Source organism: Lutjanus erythropterus, chromosome 9 (assembly GCF_056507025.1).
Source record: "Lutjanus erythropterus isolate fLutEry1 chromosome 9, fLutEry1.hap2, whole genome shotgun sequence".
NCBI lineage: Eukaryota > Metazoa > Chordata > Actinopteri > Lutjaniformes > Lutjanidae > Lutjanus > Lutjanus erythropterus.
This window is the reverse complement of record NC_139325.1, coordinates 9,406,600-9,430,134: the sequence shown is the minus strand read 5'-3', so window position 1 is coordinate 9,430,134 and position 23,535 is coordinate 9,406,600. Positions and strand designations below refer to the sequence as shown.

General features: G+C 42.4%; 1 protein-coding gene across 1 annotated transcript; it reads left to right on the top strand.

Moving 5' to 3' along the window:
- Positions 1-57: 57 nt before the first annotated feature.
- mms22l (MMS22-like, DNA repair protein) lies at positions 58-22,982 on the top strand. Its single transcript, XM_084726092.1, has 26 exons — positions 58-422; positions 1,376-1,561; positions 1,860-1,985; positions 2,170-2,222; positions 2,903-2,990; positions 3,125-3,302; positions 3,549-3,642; positions 3,849-3,979; positions 4,411-4,524; positions 4,609-4,785; positions 5,437-5,499; positions 5,605-5,724; positions 6,956-7,191; positions 9,827-10,043; positions 10,905-11,194; positions 15,104-15,285; positions 16,883-17,033; positions 18,268-18,407; positions 19,227-19,369; positions 19,746-19,902; positions 20,033-20,178; positions 20,296-20,507; positions 21,311-21,477; positions 22,073-22,169; positions 22,350-22,517; positions 22,686-22,982. Exons 2-26 carry the CDS (start codon positions 1,389-1,391, stop codon positions 22,759-22,761), a joined length of 3,699 nt encoding a protein of 1,232 aa, XP_084582218.1. The 5' UTR covers positions 58-422; positions 1,376-1,388; the 3' UTR covers positions 22,762-22,982.
- Positions 22,983-23,535: the final 553 nt, after the last annotated feature.

The following is a 23,535-nucleotide window of genomic DNA, read 5'->3' as shown; positions in this document are numbered from 1 at the left end:
CCATCATTTGTGAAAATCTCGCGAGATTTGTACACATTGTCTCATTCTTTTACAAACGACTCATGCTTTGAAAGGTTGCAAAACGGTTACAAATCGGGTCAGGTTTAGAGACAGGCATCGCTTGGTTAGAGATAGAGATAGGTCACGTTTTCGATTAAAATAGTTTCTCTCGCGAGAGCTTTCGCTGCTTTAGGGATCTCTTGTGGACACGACTCTAGTTGTCCGTCGAGCGACACGACAAGACCACTCCCACTGTGAAACTTCGGACCAATCATCGAACACTGAGCAATCTTGCGCATGCGTGCTGCGGACGCGCGGGATTGACAGGAAACCCAAACAACAGAGCCATGTCAGAAGTGTAATCTTCATAATTTGCCTTAAATTTACGGAAAATAATAGCATACAAGACATCGAAATACAAGGTTTGTCACTGTTTTAATTAACTGTGTGTTTCTGGAGGCGCTGCTGGGTTTAGTTTCGACTTTAGAAACGCTGCTATTTCAGTGGCATTTCAATGCCAACTATATTCAACATTTTAAGCAGATACTAGCAAAGATGATAAATAAAGATAATAATATATCTAATATATGTTGATGGATATTATTAACTAGAGAGTTAGTTAAGGCGAACATGATGTTCCTTCATTTACCTTGAAACACACACACTTTATTTGAATTGACGTTTTAAGTTTTAAGCATGTGAAATATACCTTTTCGATATTAGGGGCTATAATGTTCTTTATCATGTGCAGAGTTTGATATTATGGGCTATATGTGCAATAACATTTTTTCTAAAACGTTTAATGTCGTGTTTTAATGCACTGTTCAATATTTATTGTCACTGTCTTTTGTTATTATCGTCTACATTTACATTCAAAATCATGTGATGTCTTACATTCATTATCTGTTGCAATATAACTTTTTTACTACCTCTCAAAACAATTGCCAGTATTACTTTCAGTGTAATTTCCATTACTAATTTTTCTACTTAGCTACTTTTGTATTTAATTTATCTACTTCCATGGTTATTCTATAAGGAATTGTTCCTTTGCATTTACTCCATATACACTTTATCATCAGACAGTTAAAAAATGTTTATATTTCACTTATTTGTTGCTCTATTGTTGATGTTGTTGTTATGTTGCTGTAATTTTGGAGCAATCTGGCACAAGGATTTCCTTAGGCATTAGTAAAGTTCTATCATATCTTAAGTGCTGCATGCAATCTTACACACTTCTGCCTTATAAGTTGTATTGTGAAGTAGCTTGCTATGTTGTCTATGTTGACAGACCTGCCAAATTTGCAAGACCTGCAACATGTTGCCTGTGTTTTGTGTAACAATCTTTTATTGTCTCAACATGTTTTTGTCATTGAAGGTGATACTGTAGCATGGCGGACGACTTCAGCCAATCCCTCACCCCACCAGTTTCTCCCTTCGCAACAGACAGCCTCTGTGAGCTGATTCCAGCACGACCGCCATGTTTCTGCTGTTCTGAAACAAAGGAGGACCCCACTGGAGCACTCTCTACAGACGGATATGCTGCTAGAGGCTCCCTGAAACGGTACGGTCACCCACTATCCAATCACCTCTTTCACACACAAAAAAGTTTTCACTCTACACATTTTGTCCAAGAGAAATAGTGCAATTGAAAAGTGTTGACATCTGTGAATTATCCTGAGCAACTGGGCCATTTTTCTACAACATTACTGTTGTGTTTCAAAGGTCAATTTTTGAAGCTTCGAGCACAACAACTGAAATCCTAGTCACTGCCTTGTAACAGTGTGGCAGCAGAAGTCTCAGTGGCTGAATAACCTTAGTAAATAGAGTCTTAACTTATGTGACTGCATCCACTCTGTTAGGCTGCTGTTACGTCTTGACCCGGCCCCGGCAGAGTATGAGACAGACACTGTGGAGATCTTTGGCTTCCCCTGGGTAACAGAGACAGCACTGGTGGAGTCTACAAAGCTACTATTTGGTCTGTTCAGGTAAGCCATGATGTGAAACAGATCTTAGTGAAGTTTGATTTTAAAATAAGCACTGTTTTACTTGTGATTCATGTTGCAACAGTCACCCTAATCTGAAAGTCCTTTTCCAGCAGTTTAGAAATTGAATCATGTTTCATTCACATGTACACTTTACTGGTCTTAAATGGTTTATGTCTTATTTCAGACAAAAGGTTTTCAGGCTGGAGACCCTGGTGCAGTCCAGCTCTCATGACTTTGGTAAGCTTGAGTAATTTTTAAGTCCCTAATATCTATACAGGAGAAACATTGTGAGAAAAGTTGAGTATACTCCCCTATGCTCCAAATGATGAACATGAAATCATGTTGGCTGAAATTTGGGTTGAATCCAAGACCTTTAAATTGAAGGGCAGTTGTTCTAACCATTGAGCCACAGTGTCAGCCAGCAAAATTGCTTTGAGCAAGGCAACATTTGCCCTTAGACATCTTGCTAACCAAAGACCATACACATACAGCATACAGTTACAAGATAAAGTATAGTTTAAACCTGTCATTTGGGAATTGGGCCCTCTGCAACCAGGGGCCCTCCCCTGAACGTTCAGTTCAATTTTATGCTGTACTGAGGTCTGCAATGTGAATAAAGAATAACACTACATATTGAGCTTAAAGGGGTCACATTCCATCCATTTACTTGCATTAAGAACAAAGTGAAAATTATTTTTAAACTAAAGTGTATTTCAAAATGTTGAAGGTTTAAATATGTTTTTAATAGTGTGCTTTGCTGAAGTGAGCCATAATCAGCTGTTCCAACGAATGAGTTTACTGTGAAGAGATTGTTGAGCTTAATTCTAGTGTTTGAGTCATGTCTGACATCTCATACAGTGGGTGTGTTTTACATAAGATTTAGGAATACTGCCCACAACATCCCTCATGTGTTGTAGGTCAAGCAGGCAACCTCCACTATGAAGCAGAAGACCTCAGACAGCAGTGTGTTTCATTTCTTCAGTATGTCAAAGTCTTCTTGCACAGGTAATTAAGCGTATTTAATGTCAACACTGGTGCTGTTAATTTAAATGCTTTTATCTGTGTTATAATGTCATATGTTCTTCTGCTTTTACTGTGTTTGATTTTTTAGACTTTCATGTTCTTTTGTATCTGTTCAGGTACCTGGAACCATCCAGCTCTCTGGATGCAGGTCACTCACATCCCTATGAGGAGCTGGAGGCTCAGCTCCCCTCTGCTGTTCTGGAGGAGCTGTTTGGCATCACCCTCCTCATAGGACGACTCAAAGACCTGCCTGCCAGTGTTCAGAGTGCCTTCACTATGTCTAACCAGGGAAAGGTTTGTGTGTGATACATAGGCATCAGACACTGTTGTAAAGGAGATTTGAAAGAGGTGCAGCAAAAGTGTGGATGGCATAAATGTAACCAAGCTTAACAAAGCAAAAGAAATAAAATAAATAGACATAAGGAATGATTCATATGACCTCAGAGTTCCTATCACATCATTAGTGTAACTTTAGAAAATATTTCCAGTTGATTATTCTACTATTGACACTGAACATGGCTCTCTGTATTCCTCCCACAGATTTTTCCTCCTTCTTGGCACTTGTTACACCTTCGTCTTGACATCCACTGGTCAGTCTTGGAAATCCTTCACCTCCTTGGCCACAAAATGCAAGGTATGTGTGCAATCCCTGCAACAGACTGATTTAAATAGATATTACCAGCAGAAACAAAATACAAGACAGTTTAAAGGTTCACACAGTGGCTGGTATGTGACATCTAACAACGAGCACAGTGGGCAATAATCCTCTGACTTGCAGCTCATCGTGAGTCATTATCATGCAAACAGGCTTTTTGTAATTTTACGTTTTCCTCTCTTCAGGCCAGGTGGTGTACGCCCACCAGTTTGTGAACCTGACGGGAGAGAACCTGACTGATACCAGTCTGTTTGAAGAGCACCTGTGCAGTCTGCTGTGTGACCTCACTGGTCTGGCCATGGGCAAATACAGCAAGGTGGGCGGCTGGCCACAACTCATTACATCTCACTGTTGAGGTGTACCAGTGGTTTTTCTAGGTTGTTTTTTTTTTTAGATGGAAAATACCTGAATATGATCGTTACCATGCTGGTACTACATTAATACTCGGCTGAAGCTGTGGGTGGCAAATACAGAATATGAATTTGGCTTCTGACATTCCCACAAAATGTTTCACCCAGATTTTTTTTTCCTTTTTAGGGCATAAAAGCCTCTTAAGTAGAATCAGCACTGGATATTATTAATAATAATTAACCAGATTCTGCATGCAGAATTCTGTATTACATTGTCACAAAATTTAATCAAATTTATTGTCTTATCTTCAAGTCAGTGATAGACCTTTTGCATTTATGTAGAACAGAGCTGCAGTTGGGGAGCTTACTATATTAAATGGCCCCTTTTAATTTCTAGGTGAGGCCTACCGAAGCACTAAGCAGCCATCATTACTTTTGCTCCTGCACCAAAGAGCTGTGGGTCCTGCTCATGCACCTTCTGGAGCACAGGAATAAAGTATTGCACACCCAGGTAATGCAACTACACACATGTTCGCATTCACACAGTAAAATACAGCTGTCTATATTACATTAACCAATGTGTGGTTCCTTCTAGTCTTTCTGGGGCTACATGAACTCGTTATTGAGGCCTCTGGTTTCAGGGAAGCCAGCAGCAGAGCAGTTCAGTGGCCTCCCCACACACTGTAAGGACCCTCTGGGATTCACATGGTGGCTGGTCACTCATTTAGCAGTGTTAGGGCAGTACAGTCGTAACGGGACACTCCAGAACGAGGTAAGAGATGGAGAGTTTCAATATTGATACCCCAAGCGTGTTGCACTGCAGAATAATTTGGAAGCATTTCTAAGTTGAAAGTCTGGGAATTTGAAATGTTTTTACATGGTGCTGTTACAGACATTTGGTCTCATATTTAATGACATGGCTTTGTCTAGCCATAAATATCTTGAAAGTCTTAAAGAAGTTCAGTTTTGCTAATAATTTAATAATAACTCATTTTTTTACTTAAAAAAAGCATGCAGGTGAATTTAATTCATCCAAAACTTCATCACAGAAGTTGTAGAATTGGAGACATTCTGCCTCTCATCCAAGAGGCTTCTGCAGTTCTAAAATAAGTCTTGAGAATTAATTTGTCTTGACACTTTAATGAAAAATGGTGCAGAAACTAGACACATTAGTGAAAAGAGAAAAATTACATATGACTTTTCATAGAAATGTGTCTGAGAATGACGGTGACAGAGTCTCCACATTATCCAGAGCAGGTGCTCTGATAGCAGATCTTGTCTACGTTAGTCTTAAATATGAATGCAGGTGACAGTGACTTTTGAGCAGTTGTTCCCATATTTAAAGTATGATGTAAAAAGATATGAATAAGTGTTGTGTAATATTGTTTTAAAATGTATGATCTTGTTTTATCTGCACTCACAGAAACATCTGGGCGATAATTGGACTTTTGTGGAAGAGCTGCTCAAGTTAACCTGTAACCCCAAGGTCAGCACTGCTTCTAGTTTCTAGTTGCACAATTGTACAAATGTTTTCATATTTTCTGAGTAAATTAAACAGCCTCTGCGTGTGTGTGTGTATGTGTAATAACAGGGAGGTCTAGCAGAGGAGCAAGTCAGGATGCATGTCCACTGCTGTCTCAGTCTCTGTCTGCTGTGGGAACCGAGCACCAGCGCTGTCTCCACCCTCTGGGACTACTACAGCAAGAATCTGGTGAGAAACAAACCTTCAGAGGAAACAAAGAAATGAAATGCTGTGATGATTGATGGTGTAATACAGATGATGAAAGTTGTTCAAATTTGATATGTGGCCTCATTCTAAGCATATGTACCACCTATGATTTCGTTTGATATTATAAATTCACCGTCCACTAGTCCTTCAACTAACAGTTGTTTTAATTATCGAATAATCTGCCAATTAGTTTCTTGATAAATTGTTTAGTTTGACACTGTGGGCCTCCCCTCGGACAAAGTTTGGAAAAAGGCTTCCCCCTCAGATTACTTCCTTTGTTTCACTCAGTTCCTGGCTGTCTATTAGATGATTATTTTTATGATCCCATATACACTCAACAATTGAGCCAGGACAGCCTAATATGGTTGTTTCACCTAACTTCAGACTGCACTAAATAAAAAAGGTGTATCTAAAGGTATTAATTAGTTTATCACTAGTGGGTAAGTGGTAAAAACAGCAGAATTCCCCAATATTGTACCTCTGAACTGTCTATTAAACCAAAATCACACACATTTAGGCTATTCTGTGTGATCTCCTTTTGATAATTAATGTAATAAGTAATGGAATATTTCTTAAATTTTATTCACTGAGCTTCTCCTAAAACTGTTTATAGCCTCCCTGGAGGCCCACCTCCCACTTTGAAAACCTCTGGTTTAGTCTATAAAATGTTAAAAAAAACATAGTGTGAATTGCTTATCATAATTCCCCAGAGCTCAAATTGACATCTTCAAATTGCCTCCTTTGTCCAATCAACAGTCCAAACCTCAAAGACTTTTCATTTACTATCATAAATGATGAAGAAAAGTATAAATTCTTACATTTAAAACACTGGAACCAGCAAATGTTTGGTATATTTGCTTAAAAAATTACTGAAACGATTAATCAGTTATCAAAATATATAAAACTAATTTTCTTCCAATTGAGAAATGGACTAATCATTGCAGCTCTAACGCCACTTTTAGAGATATTTATATGATTTCATTACTTTGTCTAGAATGTTTTGTTGCTGTCATTGTCATAGTTATACTATGTATATGAAAAAAGGGGTTATTGCTGTGATCTTTTAGATATTAGTTGCTTTTTATTTACAACACACTTGTAATTCTTTGTCATGTTATTTAAAAGATTGTTCTAATTGGTCACGCAGTACATTTTCCTTAAGGTTTTCACCAAGACCTGTACAGTTACATTATATTCTGTCCTTCCACCCCAGAGTGCTTCATTCACTGTGCCCTGGCTTGTGATGTCTGGCATGGGAACTTTGTACAAGACGCCCCTGGCTCTGTTGGAGCAGGTCCGCAGCTGCTGCTCCCCCTCTCACCTCCACTCTCCAGGACACACCCATCTCTACCGCTCAGCCAACTCCTTCCACATCTTCCTCCGAGTGCTGGCCCTGTGCCTCGCCCAGGACAGGGCTGGTGGAGTCCCACAGAGACAGATCAAAGGAAGGTAAGGATGGATACAAGGCTGCGAGGCTTTGCAGTTCTTACTCCTTCACGCTCACTTCCACCATGAAAAGTAGGTCTCACGGCCAGTTGACGCCACACCATATAGTATGCAGTTTTCTGGAGGAAGAGAAGATAAAAGGGGAAACATGGAGTAGAAGCTGTGAGAAATGATTAGTAATCAGGACTAGGCTTTGTAGGATTCCCTTTTCCCCTTGATCTGCTAATGTGTGATGTGTTTGGATTTGTGTGTGTGTATGTAGGTGCATACTTGCATGAATACACAAACAACATGTGTGTTTGCACACTAGCATGCATTTCAGTCTTGTTTGTGTGCGTGCCAGGTGCACTGCAGTCTCCCAGTGCGTCTTTGATATTTACTCAGGCCCCCCAGTGGAGCAGGTGTCTCAGGAGTCAACCACCTGCTCTTCAGCACAGACCAGAGCCAAGGAGCCTCCTACTGATACACACACGTACACACACACACATACACACTGCACCTGCTCCCTAGAGCAGTGACATGGTTTCAGAGTGTGTGTGAGGCCATTGGATGGAGGGAGAGTGTGTCTTTGTGAGGGAAAGTAAGAAAAAGGAGAGGAAAGATCACAAGCTAATGTGCGCATCAGAACCGAGCGCTGGACCATCCTATATCCCAGGCCGGCTGGGCGCCAGAGAGAGGCAGCCGTAGATAAATCCGCCTAATGACTTCCCTCTGTCTGGAATGTGCTCAGTAGCACTGCAGACATGGGGGCTAATTAGCTAACAAGCGTGGCGGTTAATTCGCCTTAACGAAGCTGTGTTGGTTTCCAACACGGATAGAGAGGGGAGCTCGGGCGGCGGGGAGTGGGGGAGATGTGGGTGGTAGGCAGTCTGGCAGCAGCCAGGCTGGGCTGGGACAGGTCCAGATTCCCCCACCCCCCCCCCACCCCTCACTCCACCTCCCTCACCACTACCTCCTCCCCCCCTCAGGAGGCGTGAGGCGTGCCGACTGTATCGCTACAACGTTTCGGCAGCATTCCTACTCCTGGCCGGGCTCTGCGGGACACCCGCGACGACCGCATTAATGGGATCGACTGCAAGCATGTTGATCTCCAACGCCGGGAGTTAGGAGCATCTGCTCGCCTCCGGAAAAAAAAGCTGTCCGGAATAAACAAACAGACAGACAGGTTGGGAGAACACAGAAAATCCCCACTGCTGCCTCCCAGTGCGCTGCTTATATCCCTGTTACATATTAGCCATTCATCTATTTAAATCTCCCTCCCCTCACACTCCGACTGCATGCTTGGCCACCTTCTCCTTTTATCGGCCTCTGTGGGTGTAACTAAGCTGATTTCAGTGTTAACCTGGTCTTTCTCAGTTCCCCTCTCGTTTTTCTCCACTCCTTCATATCAGTCATACTTCTTACACCGAGTTTGTCTCGGGATGCTCACTGTTTGTGTTTTGACCCGAACAGCAGCTCTACTCACCTGTGTGGGCTGCATCTGTGTTTGGGAGGTGGGGTGTAAAAGGGAGGGGGCTCCAGCCTTCTGTGTTTTCCTGCCAGGCGAGCAAACAGCGAGCTGGATGTGTGGCAATGCATGTGTGTGTGTGGTTTTATTGATCTCTCTCTGGTGTTGCAGTAAATTGGTTTGGCTGTAGAGAGAGGGACCAAGCGCCTACTGCTGTGTGTCTGAGTGTCTCTGACATTTAACATGATCTTTAAAGGCATTTCTCCACAGTGCCCGCAGGATCTAACAGCGCGCTGGGTGAGAGAACCACCCAGCACGCTGTTAGATCCTGCTTACTCCCTCTCTCCTGCTTTTTCTTCCTCTCTCTCTCTCTCTCTCTCTCTCTCTCTCTCTCTCTCTCTCTCTCTCTCTCTCTCACTCACACACACACACACACACACACACACACACACACACACACACACACACACACACACACACACACACACACACACACACACACACACACACACACACACAGAGAGGCCGGGCAGCCCAGCCTCTCCCCTGGAGCTGAGAGGGTGATGGAGGCAGGTGGTGTGGTGCTCAGTGGGGGTGGAAAGTTCAGTTAGTCAGCATTTAAAGTCAAGGGGTTTCAGAAGAACAAATCACTGCTGAAGAGTTGGTCAGTGGAAGTGAAGAAACATTTGAATTGAATAAAAACACAATTTAACCATTCTCTTGCCTTAGATTAAGTGATACTGTAAAGCGCAAACACTGGTATTGATTACTGACTCACTTTTATCTTCTAGCTGACCATCCAAAAGTCCAATAATCAGAATTAGAATCCTGACTTGCTCCTCTGCTAGACCTCCCTGTTATTACACATACACACACACACAGAGGCTGTTTAATTTACTCAGAAATTAGAATGTCTTAAGTGTGACTTTGACAGGCCTTATAATTGATTAAATTATTAATTTAATGGCACTTTTACACAGTTGCATTAATTTCAGTCTCAATTTTAGAGGTGTTTTTGTGAAAAGTTTCTGTTGATCAAGCTGGAACAACTACACAACAAAACCAACATGGACTCTACATAAAATAGGTCTTAAATTACATCCATAATGGTCTTAAAGTCTTACAAAGTCTCAGATTTAGCATGTTGAATCCTGCAGAAACCTTCCCTCTGTTGTTCTCCTATGTTTCCAGGATTTACTCCAAGTTCTCCTCGAAGAAGATGCAGGAGCTGTCGGAGGCAGGCCTCATGAACTTCCTGCTGCTGTTTCTGGTGGTGGCCAGGCAAGTAGAGCTGGAGGACGTGGCCAGTAGAGCCTGTGAGCTGCTGGGCTTCCTTCCTGCTAACTGCCCCCCTGGACACCGCACCCTGGTCTGGAGGGGGCAGCTATCACTGCTGTTGTTGTTCCAGGTACGTTTGTTAATCGGAAATGTCTTTTGGAAGTGTATTGTTGCCAGTGCCCGGTTGCATAAACCACTTTGAGCTTCCTCTGTCCCTTAAGCAAACTATTTCCCCAGGCTAAGAGGTTTGTTTAAGAGCGTTGCATACGGCCTTTTAGGTTGTCTCCTTGACTGAGTGTTTATACTGTGGCCAGTACACTAAGCTAACACACTTAGCTAGCCTTCTAGTAAGCTTCTCCAAATCAGACAGCAAAAACAATACAAAAAAAGAAAGGCAAACTGGACAGAAGATGAGAATGTTTCTTTCACTGACGAATATGGAAAGCACATGATCCAAAGTTGTGACAAGAAGTAACTGCCACAATCAATGCAAGAACTCTGCTGTGTAATGAATCATAGATGAAATCATGAAGAAACATAAAAATATTACAATGACAGCAAGAAAGGAGAGCCAGACATCAATGGGAGGAGATAAATCAAGCAGTGCAGCTAACGTAAATATATGAGACAGAGTTATGTTAACATTTGGCTAGCTAGCTGCAAAGTTGTGCTACTGTCCAGTCTTCAGTCACCATGAATTCAGCCATTGTCTTATGTTCCACAAATTATTTCACTTATAAGAGAGTCCTATGAGTCCCCTGTTTTCAGAAGACAACGGTCACTGATGACCTTCTAGTAATGCATACTTAGGTAGCTAAGGGCAAACACTTAAGAGTTTTACAACATCCTAAGAAAATCCCTGTAGTGATTTTATGCAACTTATTTTTTCCTAAAGCATCCATAGATTAAAATTTAAGGGAAACCGTAGCCTTTTATGCAACCAGGCACAGACATACAAGATTTTTTGACATCATTTGACATATTTTTCCAGGAGAGGGGTCTGGATGTTGGTGCACAAGCGAGCTGGCTGGCCTCCTCCTTTAATGAGACGGCCAAAGAGTTCTACAATAAGAACACAGAGCTCTCCCGCAAACTCGCCCTCTGGGGTCCCCTTGGCTCATACCTGGAGGGTGTGGCTGAGGTGTTTGAAACAAGCAACAGTCTCAGCCTATCCGAGGAAAAGCTGCTAAACGAAGGCTTTGATTGGTTGTTGCCTGCTTGCCGTGTGTCAGAGTTGAATTCTGCCCTGGGCTTCCTACAGATCGTCCTCGCCCAGCTCAGGTGAGACATCTGGTGTAAATACTCACCAGCTCCCACGTATCTCTTACTTTTTCTCAGTTTCTCTCATTCTTCTCTTTCACCGATAGCTGCTCCCTCACAGATAGTGGACACATTCAGACAAATGTTTTCTGGCCAAGGCCAAGCTAAGCTTTTATTAAAATCTGATAAGTGGCTACAGCAGAGGAGAGTGATCTCTTCTGCTTGTCCCAACCCGGCCCAGAGTCCACTCACTTCTCATTCTGACAATAGGTGGATTGTGCTGTCAGCAGGACTGAGTGTCTGTAAAGACCCTGTGTTGCGTTGAGGCCCCTGTTGGTCTCAGTAGACCTAGTGCCCCCCAGGTCACCCTCACCAGGTGCTGGTGGAGCTCTGAGTAGAGTTACAGGCCCAAGGGACCCTCCATGGACCTTCCTGTCGTCATGGGGACGGCGGCAGTGCTGTGGGCGTGTTGAGAGACTATGGTCAGGAGGGCGTCAGGACGAGTTCAGCTGTAGGACACGGGTGTTCGTTACACGATCGACCCCAGCTGAAGGTCAGAGAGCCACGGCTGGAACAGTGTCTGTTTATGTGAGGAGGTGGAGGCGGGAACAGAAGCGACAGTAGATACAAATCAGGTGAGACTGGAGGACTGAAGTGTGAGCTTTTAATGTTGATTCACAGTTGAATGTGGTGTCGGGGGCAGCTTCAACAACTCAGTTCAATTCAATTTATTATTTGTCACAAGTATGGAACAGAAGTTGAGAGAAATTTCACCATCAACAAAACAAGTTTCATTTTTTCTCACCACACTAGACACACTACAGTACACTGTAAAGACTCATGTGTCTGGCTACCTGCCCAGTGTAAACTCAAAACTGTCCTCTATTTTAGTATTCACCAACCCCTGAGGAAAACATCTGGCTCTAGCTGCTAAATTAGAAATGCACAGTTACTATCAGGACAGATAAATTAGTGACCGATAATGGCCTATCCAGCTACAGTGGTCTGTAGCATATGTTATCGCATATATTAGCCGATAAATTGTCAAAGACAGATTGTCAAAGCAGTTCCTTGGCAAATTTCTCTATAAAATCCAAAGTACATTGCAATTTTTTTCCAAAAACAAGTAAGTGAACATTTTAGTTAGTTAGTCCTATGAACTTATATGAACTTCTTTTTTAAATGCAAAAATTTTAAATGATCAGTTATCCTATTGGTATCGGAAATGAGAAGCAGGCAGTTATTGGTTGCCAGTATCGGCTGAAAAATATCCATATTGTGTATGCCCATGCTAAGTGACCCCCTGTGTTTACCAGCCAGTCACTAAAGTTGTACATCTGTCATTTGGTGCTGGACAGGTGGCCTACCATGGATTTCTCTTGAGTGTTTTTGCAGAAACGGGCTGCCTGCAGCTGCGGGTAACGACACTGCTGATAGCAGGACGACTGAACAACAACGGTGAAGCCGCAAGCCAGAAAACCAAGACAATGAGCCAAAAGATCCTGAACCGTTCTGTAGAGTCAGGCGCTAACAGTCACTATGGTTGCTCTCACCCCTTTAATTCTGGCAAACCAATCATCCCTGGTTGACTTAAAATGCATCACAGCTGGTACACCAGTGTTGGAATGTCACGACATACACCAGATTTTTAAAAACTCCAGTGTACTGCAAATACAGAGATTTTCCTCATGTTTAATAAGCATTGTGTGACCTTGTTTGGCAAGGGCTTGAATGTAACAGATAATCATTTATATGTAAAAGTCCAGCACTGCAGATTTAAGTAAAGAAGATTACAAATCTGAGCAAGCATTCAATGCCAAATGTAGTACACTAAATTTCTCAATATGCATGTGATTTCTGGAATAGTTTTTACACTCCTAGACATATACTTTGTTTATGTGGAGTTTTACCAAGAACTGACAGTACTGCTGCCTCTTTATATTTCTACTTCTTATAAAATGATTAATAAACGCGCTAAAATAAAAGAATAAGCTCATTGTGAAGTTAAGTGTTGCCAAGCCCTCCTCACTGATTCATGTAGGTGTATGATTGCCTAAATTCTCCAGTGTCTACGTTCCACCCTCTCCACCCTGCACACACTAACCTATAAACCTGCCCACGTATCAAAAGTGAAACACTAGCCCACGTGTGCTCCTCTCTTATTTCAGTGCCCGGCTCCCATAACATGATATCTCGTTAGCTTTGCTAATTCCCAAACTTCCCATCTCAGATCTCGGGGTTGGAGGGCACACATTTGCACATTAATGGCCAAGGAGAGAGAGAAGAAGAGAACTCCCAGAGGCCCTCTGTGTTATGGCCCGGACCACGCTGACCCATTTAACCAAATAAAAAAATACCATGCTCTCTCTTTCAAATCCGTCCCGCCAAATTAAACATAATTCTTCGGCCTGGCAATTCTCGGTATCTCTTTGTGATTAATGCCTTTTCTGTGACACAATTAATGGGCAATTATGTGGCCTGGCAAATTTAGCCTGTGCATCATTATGTCTACTGAGAGCCGTGTGGAATCTGCACACATTAAGAGAATTATTCTGCCAATGGCTGAGGCAGTGGAGAGTCCGAACATTCACTCTTGATAGCCATCGCCATGGTGCTGAGGCAAGGAGCCAGTCCCAGGCATAATTCCTCAGTTTTATTCCTTCCCATGACCCTCTGCTGTGGGAGGGGGTTGGGGGTGTCGCTGGTTGATGAGGTGAGCTGGCACTGGCACACCATGTTGGATCTGTTTTCGGTACAAACAATTAATCCCCATCTCCTTGGCTTGAAAAAATAAAAGCCTCCCTGTGAAGCGTTTTCCTTTGTGGGCATTAAGACCTTTTACCGGATATTGAGCCTTTCTTTTCAAAGTCAAGGACAACTACTGTTAGGTTACTTATGAGACATTTAGTAACAGTAACACCTATACTTCTTGATAGAGATGCGTGTCCAGTATGGAGTAAGTTCAGTTTGTGTTTGGGTGTGTGTTTGATGTGTCTCTATCATTATTAGGATGCCGTATCTGATTTTATGTGCCTGTTTGTTGGCTGCAGCTAGGGGAAGGGTTAAACAGGGTCCCTAATAGTGTGTTGGTGTGTGTTTGTGTGTACACATTGTACGAAGCCGCAGTGAGGAGGATTAAGTGGGGTCTCTGACGATGTCTTGTACAATGAGGGTTGATGGGTGTGAAAGGCCCATTCCGCAGTAGTAACGAGGCTAATGAATTCAGACTCTAATCGATTGTCTCAGCTCTCTCTGGATTAGATGCAACCTTGCTGGAAGGGAAGGCACTGCTGAGGTGTGTGTGTGTGTGCATGTGTGTGTGTGTATCGTAGTAGCAGACCAGAGTGCGTGGTTGAGGATGGGATGGAAGGTGTAGAAAGGGGGGTGGCGTTTCTAGCTCCTCTATCCTTTCCTTTTCTCCAGCACACCTCAACCCCACTTCCCCACACACCCCCCATCCGGGCGAACGAGGGGGACAGGAGGATCATCTCCAGTCTAAATGAGATTACAGCTCCTTCAGCTGCTTATCTGGGCTAATGCCAGCCACTATGGGGCTGGTGTAGCGGCTGGGGCCAGGGCCAGGGATGAGCCAAAAGAGCCAAAGTATAGTCTGTGTACAGGGGATCAGCATTAGGCTCCACTCTATGCCTATAATATCCTCCTCTCCTTCCCCACCTCTACCTCCACCCTGCTCTGCTCCTCTCTGCAGCGCACCACCGCACACAGTAATCCCCCAGGAGAGAGGAGAGGAAAAACACATGAAGAAGGAGTGAAAGAGAGAAACGGGGGAGCAGAAGGATTTGAGAAAGTAGAGGGCGGAGTTGGAGGGTGTGGGTGTTGTACACAAGAGGGAGCGCTATGTTTGGATTTTTGCATCGGATAGATTTGTTTATCTGCCTTCTTTGTGCATGTGTGTCTGTGTCCTTCCAGACGGGTCCATCAGCGCGGTGTCCAGTCAGCACCCACCTCGGCTTGGGCTCCTGCTACCACCAGTGTGGTGAAAGAGCGACACCTAGCGGTAGCAGCAGCACTCTGGGCGCACTTCTTCCCCTTCCTGCGCAGCCTACGCCTCTCTCAGACCCCTCCAACACAGCTGGCAGATGCAGCTGCAGGTCAGTAACGCCCACTGGGAGGAAGAAGACACTGAGTGGAGGGAAGAAAGGGCTGGTGGAGGACAGCCAGAGAGACTTTCAGACAAGAGTTCAACCAAAATGGATTTGTGACGGCTGATACTGATCATTTTGAGTTAATGCCACCATTTTAGATGAAGGCAGAGATTTTGAATGGCAGTTTGGCAGTGAGAAGAACATTAGTAGTTAGGGAGGGGGATAATTTAGGGATATAAAGATTCAGAGAACATGGTTAAAAAGAAGCCTCAAGATGAATATGTCTGGACACATCCTTACACTTACAGAGTGTTGCAGAGAGGACATTTTTGTAGGCCAAACTGGAAGTTAGCGTCACTCTGGTTCCCTACATAAAAAGCCAATAGAATTTTTCCATTACATTTTGGATTAATGCAGAAAATAAACTCTAACAAACAAAAGTTTATGATACTTACATGTTGTGTTCAGCGAGATAATCTTCAAACAAAATCCACTTTTATGTTTTTTGAAGTGTAAATACAGTCACCAGAAGTAAAACAGTTTACATTAGGCTATAAATAAATAACTTCATATTACCACCAGTAAGTCAGTCCCTCAGAATAATCAGGTTGGTGTTCGTAACACCCACAAAAAATCCAAAGTGCACAAAGTCAGGGTGATATTTCTGAAGCTTGGTGGAATCTCGGAGCCTTGCATTTCTCAGTTGATGTTGCTGCCGCCAGGGTTTCAGGTGACTCACCTTGAGACCTTGAGAGTCTTGAGCAGGAATACTTTTTGAGAAGCCATTTGCTCCGCAGTAGTCTTTCCATGTCATAGCTCACAAAACTGGCTGCAAGCACAATACTGTGGCACAGAAGCACCAACATGAGACAGTTTTGTGTCCAAACAGAACATTATGTTGTGTGGCTGCTTGCCACAATATTATGTTTTATTCTCCACCACCATCTGGCACATGAAATTTCTTGACCCCTTGGGGGTCCCATGCCCCAGATTGAGAACCGCTGCATGTCCCTGATATCCTCTTTAGTCTCATTTAGCCACTTGTTTGCAATGGCCTTTTTAAAGACATGTAAAAGCTTCAAAATTCACAAGTGGGGTATTTACTCGGGGTGTAAATCACACGTTTAATCACAATACGATATTATATTGATTCTTTGGGCAATAATATGATATTTACACAATCAGTTACATTTATGTAATTGTGATTAAAACATTTTATCACTGAACTCTTCTAGATTGTTGTGACACAGACCTGCCATGGAAATTTCAAAATAAAGGAGAACCGTTAAGATAATGATATAGATCGATATTTTCACTTTGCCTTGATAATATTGGATAATGAAAATTGAATCTATGCATTGATCCAGATCACCGCAAGTATTTACTGACCTATTTTATGTTGTAGACCAAAACATGAAAATCTCTTAAGCTTGTGTGATCCTTGGAGTTTATTTCAGGCATGTAACCACATTCCCATTGACTTTGAAATGAGGGGAACCAGGTTTTAAAGCTCCTTTCTCCACTCTGTTACACTGCACTTTGTCATACATGTTTCATCTTTCAAGTAATTAAAACAAAAATTAAATGATTTCATCTTCCTCAGGCTTCACCCTGTTGGCCTTTGATCTGCCCAGCTCTGCCCCCCAAGATCTTCAGCCCAACCCAGTCCAGTCCATCATGCAATGCTTCGGCTGGGACGACATGGTTCACCCACTTCTGGTGACTCGCTACCTTCCCCATCTGCTCCAAAACAGGTACGGTTAGCCTCTGAGATCTATTCCTCCATCACATATCATTTCTATCTCATCACTGCTGATGGGAAAACATCAGGTCAGTCAGACGCCGGGGATGATGTACACTTCTGTGCCTGTCAGCTATCAAGCTTCATCATGGTAGACACCACTTGACAAAATTGTTTTGCAATGAGTCCTGTAGGTAGAGTTGGTGGCATCTAATTAATAAATTAGACAGTGAGCGTCCTTGGCGTTATCAAAATAGGTTTTAATGAAGAAATTGCACCTATGCTTCTAAACAGAATACAAAGTGTAGTGCATCTTCAAAATTACACTCAAGGGTACAAAACAACGTGACTATTTCACCCTCAAAGGTCCTCTTCAGACAGTGCCAAGTGATATTAAGGTGCTACACCAGAATATAAAGCCAGTACAAGGACACTCCTCGTATTTGTTGTTTAGAAGTATCAGCCTGCCAAGTCTCCGTTCTCTACTGTTTAAGCTGTTAGCAGTATCATTTATGAAATGAAGTAATGCTTTCATTCATGCAAAAATGTTATTAAATTACTACACCTTGGACAGAAATGTTCGCCTCCTTCTATCCTTCTTGGCTCATCATTAAAAAGTGGATGTCAACTTAGAATAAATCTGATGAAAATGAATTTGTGGAGTGGATTTTGATGTTTATTCATGTTCTAGATCAAGATTTATGACTTGGTATAAACGTTTTATAGTAAAAAAAAAAAAAGGGTTAGGAGAGAGAAATAGAAAATATTTCAGGGTAGACTATAAAGTATTTTCTCTTTCTTCAGGCAGCACAGTGAGGAATAAAATGTGAATATTAACAATGACATTAATGTGTGCTTATGTACAGTATGTGAACAAACTTGGCACTGAATCCTTAATATTTCTTCATAGCCTCATCAACAGTGCATCCAATTACCAGTTTGAGAAAATGCCTCTGATTTGGCCTAAAAATGCTGGTATCTGTATGCACTATCAGATACCACATGATTTTTTCACACCATTTTCTCCCAGGATGATGAAGTCATATTATATGGTATTCATCCTCTGTATGTATTTGTTCATGTTTTATAAAGGGTTTAACCAGAGCCAGGTCATGCTGTCTTCTCTCCTTTTTTTAATGCACTGGTATCATGTCAGCACTCAGTATTGGTTGATACATGAAGTTACATATTGGATTCGGTAACTACATGATTCTCTGTCTCTGCTTGCTTCTTGTTTTTTTTCCCAGTGAGCTGGTGTCCTCACTAAGCAGTGATTCTGCTGTTGTTGTGTCGGGTTCGGCACAAAGCCTGTCAGTGAGGGCCTGGTTCCGCTGTGTTCTACAGCAGCACCTTCACAAAAACCCAGACGGGTCTGACAGCAGAACAGGTAACACCACTGCATCTACAATGTAATAAATAAATAACCATCTACTGTTCACCAGGCAAAATTTACTTAGATTGTGTACATGTATTTTATCATTATTTTGTATTTTATTTACTTTTTAATGGTTTTAATGTGGTTTAACTTTTACTGGTTGGTTGCTGGTCCTCATTAATTTTATTTTTATTCAAATTTTCTTAATGCTTTTTAACTCACATGTACTATTTATGTTTATTTTATTTGTGCTTACTTACTGCTAATGTTTTATCCTTACACTATCTACATAGTCTTTGTGGCTGCAGCTTCCATGCTAGCTCACACTCTGTGCCACACGTTGTGCTTCCACCTTGAGTGAACTGCGCTATATAAATAAAGTTTTGCTTGCTCGCTATTTTTGGCACATCATGGAATTCAGAGAGGTGTATCCCAGACAGTAAAGGAGAATGTGACGGAGAGTTTGATCAACCCTGTGGGTGAGACAAGAGCTATCAAGGAGTTTTGCAAATGACATGCACTCTCTTTCCAGGTATATCCAAATATATATTGCAGCTAGTATCACACATCAGATCATTGTAGGTGATGAAAGCACAATGGTGTATAGTTTGAACCAGAATTTATTTAACTCCTTCAACCCTGAACCAAAGTTGAGAGAAAGATCACAATACATATCCTGTGTCCAATTTTTTAGCACTGGAAGCGTATTTTAGAAACGTTTCCACCCTCAATGATTCAAACTCTGCTCTAAATTGAACAGAGAAAGAAAAATATTAGTCTTGTTACATTGACCTGTTTGTCTCGTTGTGTTTGTGCCTGCGTTGCTTCCAGGCAGGGCCGTGGAGGAGCAGTTGTGTGAACTGACCCGGCTTGTGCTGAAGCTTCCTGAGGTGGACGGTCTTTTGCAGAGAGCGGGGCTCCAGCCCACCGCCAGCAGGCTAGAGCCAACTTCAGCCCTGGAGTTGTTTGTCAAGGTACGCCGTGGTGTATTAATGGTGTCAACAAAGGAAAACCCCATGTATGTGGAGCAAATTAGTCTTGGATTGTCGGACATTGCCTGCTGTCAGCTGCAGTAGAAGAAGTGGAGTTTCTCTTGAATGTCTATGATTTACACTTTAATGTCCCTGAGATGTCCACTTTTCCTCAGCCTATGCATATAAGTGCTATAGTACTCAGCATATCTTAGTCAAATTCATCCCTACGCCTTTACTCAAGTCCGCACCATATGTGATGTATGTTTAGCATTAGCATATCACTGTCATATCTGCTCTACTGCTACTACAGCAGCCTGTATTTACATGAAAGTATTTCCATAAATTTCTTTTCTTATCTGCTCTCTCGTGGTGTCAGGCTGTCGGCAGTGTGTACAGTGGATTGCAGGTTTTGTCTGAGCGTTCAGCCATGGTGACCAGGGCCCTGGACTACATCGGTGACATCCTGAAACACATTAAACCCTCTCTGGTCAGCAAGAAGCAAGAGGGGCTGCAGCTGGCCTACTGGGCTGTTGGTAGGTCCATAAACTTCACACACATTATACCATAGTTGAAGCTTCAGGACTACTTTATTTCTGAGACAGATATGGTGAGGAGTCATTGAATTTGAGTATCTCCCTCAGTGAGTGTCTCTGTTTGATTCAGGGTGCATAGTGAAGCACTGGAGCCCCCTGCTGGCCACATCTAAAGCCACGCAGCTGCTCTTTCGCATTGTGGATGGACTGCTACTTCCTCACAATCTCACACAGCAGGACAAAGCCCTCAGGGACAGCCTGCCTCTATACCTACAGGTTAGGACAATCATACCTTATACTGAATCACAAACACCGAACCTGAAGCCCTAATCAAATCTCTTTTAGCACTCTTGCCTGTAATTTGTTCACATTCTGAATTTTATTCTCCTGCAGGGTCTCTCAGTGGCTTCTGGCGTGTCTCAGTCTCAGGGTGTTTACCTGAAGCAGCAGCTCCGCTCTGTTACCCGCAGATATCTGGACCATTTCCTTCCAGGCTCACCGTCCATGGGCATCATTGCTAACCACCCAGTGCTTCTGAGTGCCTGTGAGGCTAACCCAACCACCCGGGGAGCAGCGCTGAGGAAGACCATCCTGGAGGTGCTCTGGTAAGTCGTCTAGAACTAGGATGTTGTTTGAAAGTCGTGGCCCTCCATCTACTTGGCTCTGACATCAATTTCATATAAAGATTGTGTTTGGATATGATTCCTGTCCAGCAAATCAGTGTGTGAAACATGTTTCATACAACAGTATAGGGTTGACTGACACCGTCTTCTAACTGGAAGCCATGTGAATGAGCGAGCGAGCATCAGATTGTTTCAGTTTCTTCCAGTGAGGATGTCTTAATCTGCTCCGTGCGTCAGTGAACAGGCTAAGAGACATTGTCACAAAGTTTTGTGCAGTTGCTTCACATCCAACATACTTTCTTTGGTCAAAATCAATGCTGACATTCTTGATGTTTCTGTTCCTCCTCATCAAAGCAGTCAACAGGGATGACAAGAGTATAAAGAACGAGGCTGAGAAGCGGCGCATTTTATATGATCTGCAGCACACTTTTTAAATCAGTATCCTCAAAAAGAACAAGGTTTGGTAGGAAAACGGATACTGTTGGGAATTACACATAAGTAAACTGGCCAGTGCTTTTACAGAAACAAGGCTCTCTTAAAAAATTATGTTAGTTAGGAACAAATTACTTAAGTTACTTATTGCCCTCCATCTGATCAAGTTCACTCGCTGTAAGTTGGACAGCATTATTTACTTGACTCGATTTTAATCTTCCTCACCATATTCTTGTTGATCTGATTTCCTGTCTAACATCATGTTTCTCTAAAAATTATATTTCAGATTTCAAACTGTGTGATGCTTCTTCAGAACTGAACAGTTTTGGGAATGTCCCTGTCCTATTTTACAGTGAGAGCTTCCTGCAGTTCAAAGGTTACGCCCCTCCGCCCCGGCTCGCATCAGTCCTGATGTTCCTCTTGGAGCTTCTGAGGCGAAACAGTGACTCGGACCCCGCCCTCCTCACTCTGCCCCTCCCCTCTCTGCTGCGCTGCGTGATGCTGGTCAACGAACCGCAGGGTAAGATCACGCTTGTGCATATTCACACAAGATAATCTGAAGCTTATAAAGATTAGTTTTTCTACAGCGTGTGTGTTCGTGTGTGTGTGTGAATGCCTTCCAAAGTTTGATATAGAGGGCATCCTTTTGGCTCACCTAATGTGGCCCAGATTGGTCTGCAGAATATCCTTGTCTAGCAATCTGGGAGTGAGCATTTCCCAGCAGAGGAGCCAAATTGAATGCTGTGAAAGAGAACTTTCACTTATCTAAATAAGTTCTCTGAGTAATACCAGTTTACTCTACTTGTTCATGAATAAAAAGGAAGATGTGTCAGTTAAGTTTTCCAGGAGAGGGCCTCTACATTCCCCGATGCTCACGCCATGTTCCTCTTAAATCTGAGCTGGCCTGCATTTGTTGTGATTTCACTTCAATATCAGCTCAATAAATGCTATAATCATAGTGCTTACTATCAGCAAGATGGTTGCAAACACATCCTTGATGTTAACAATTTTCATCAATCCTCACTTTCGGGCAAATTATACAGAAAAGAACACATTTTGACAATCAGGTTTGTGTTTGTGGTAATCACTGTGGGTTGTTTTTTTTTTCTGTGCAGTGAGGAAGACGAGCACAGATGCCTTACAGCTTGTGGTGGAGCGATGTGCTGCTGCATCTACAGAGGGACCGTGTGACCAGATGATCACTGTCTTGCGGTAATTGACAATAATGTCTAGCTATAAATATCTGCACCTGTATTAGAGCTGTGTGACGTTCAGGGGATGCACAAAGCCTGATATAGGCACCGTAGGCAGAGAGTAAAGCTATCTATATCACATTAGGGCCTATTTTATCCTTCACGGCTTTTACCGTTTGTGTAATCCCAATGCTCCCAGGTCGTTTGTGGAGGAGAATGAGGGAGTGTACGACAGGCAGGTATACAGCGTCCTGGAGACGGTGGCTGTTTTAGATCCCGCTGCCGTTCAAGTTCTTATCCCCAACCTGTCCCTCAGCCTGAGAAACACTGAACACAAGAGAGGACTGGGCAAGAACATCGCCTTGAGGTGAGCAAACACATGAATCACTACCTGGAAGCCACATATTCATCGCCTTTAACTATTTTTAAGTCGTCTAGACAATATGCAGGTGTTACTAGAAATATTCTATAGCTGTGAGCTTCTTTTTTTTTTATGTGTCCACTAATATGACTGCTCCATCTCTCTGTGTAACAGGAGTGCATATAGGAGGTTGTTGTGCCTCCTTGGGGAGAGTGGGCAGGCAGAAATAACCAGTCTGGAAGCGGATTGAAAAGTTTTTCAAAAAAAAAAAAAAAAGGACCAGCTCCAGGACCTGTCGCCAGCTCCAAGAACCACTTCTTAGTCATACCAACCCTCTCTTTTTGCCAAATTTCTTCATTTGGTCATCAAAAAAGGAAAAAAGGGCATTACAGTGCTGCTTTATAAGAGTATCTTACAAAATATGAGGGTTTAATGTATGTTAGTAGCTGTGATAATGTTAAAGGGATATGTCGGATTATTTGATGGAGGGCTGAAGAGCTGCAGCAATTAATCAAATAATAGATTATTAATCAAGTACTAAATTAATCATTAACTGTTCTGATAATTGATTAATCGGTTTGAGTCATTTTTTAGGAAAAGAAAGTCAAAATTCTTTGAGTTCAGCTTCTTAAATGAATATTTTCTGGTTTCTTTACTCCTCTATGACAGTAAACTGAATATCTTTGGGTTTTAGGCAAAACAAGACATTTAAGGACCTCACCTTGAATTTTAGTTAATACTGATTACTAATTGATACTAATTGACTATGAAAATAATCATTGCTTGCAGCACTAGAGGGCTGTATGAGATACTTATCAATAGTCAGTGTATTACTACAGTAGATGCCATTCGACACACCCTTGATTTTGGAGAAGTAGAGAGGAGTATCAGCACAGAAGCTAAGCAATGAACTGCTGTGGACAGGATCAGCAGCAAAAGTATTTTAGCCACTTAAAAAAAAGCCCATCAAAAAAGTTTAAGTGTACACTGTATTTATAATATTTTCAGAGCTTTACTTTATTCA

Excerpts from the sequence above, each read along its gene's own strand:
- mms22l (XM_084726092.1), top strand. The coding sequence starts at position 1,389 with ATGGCGGACGACTTCAGCCAATCCCTCACCCCACCAGTTTCTCCCTTC. Across the intron at positions 1,562-1,859 it reads GCTAGAGGCTCCCTGAAACG|GCTGCTGTTACGTCTTGACC; the intron begins GTACGGTCACCC and ends CCACTCTGTTAG. Across the intron at positions 5,500-5,604 it reads AGTTAACCTGTAACCCCAAG|GGAGGTCTAGCAGAGGAGCA; the intron begins GTCAGCACTGCT and ends GTGTAATAACAG.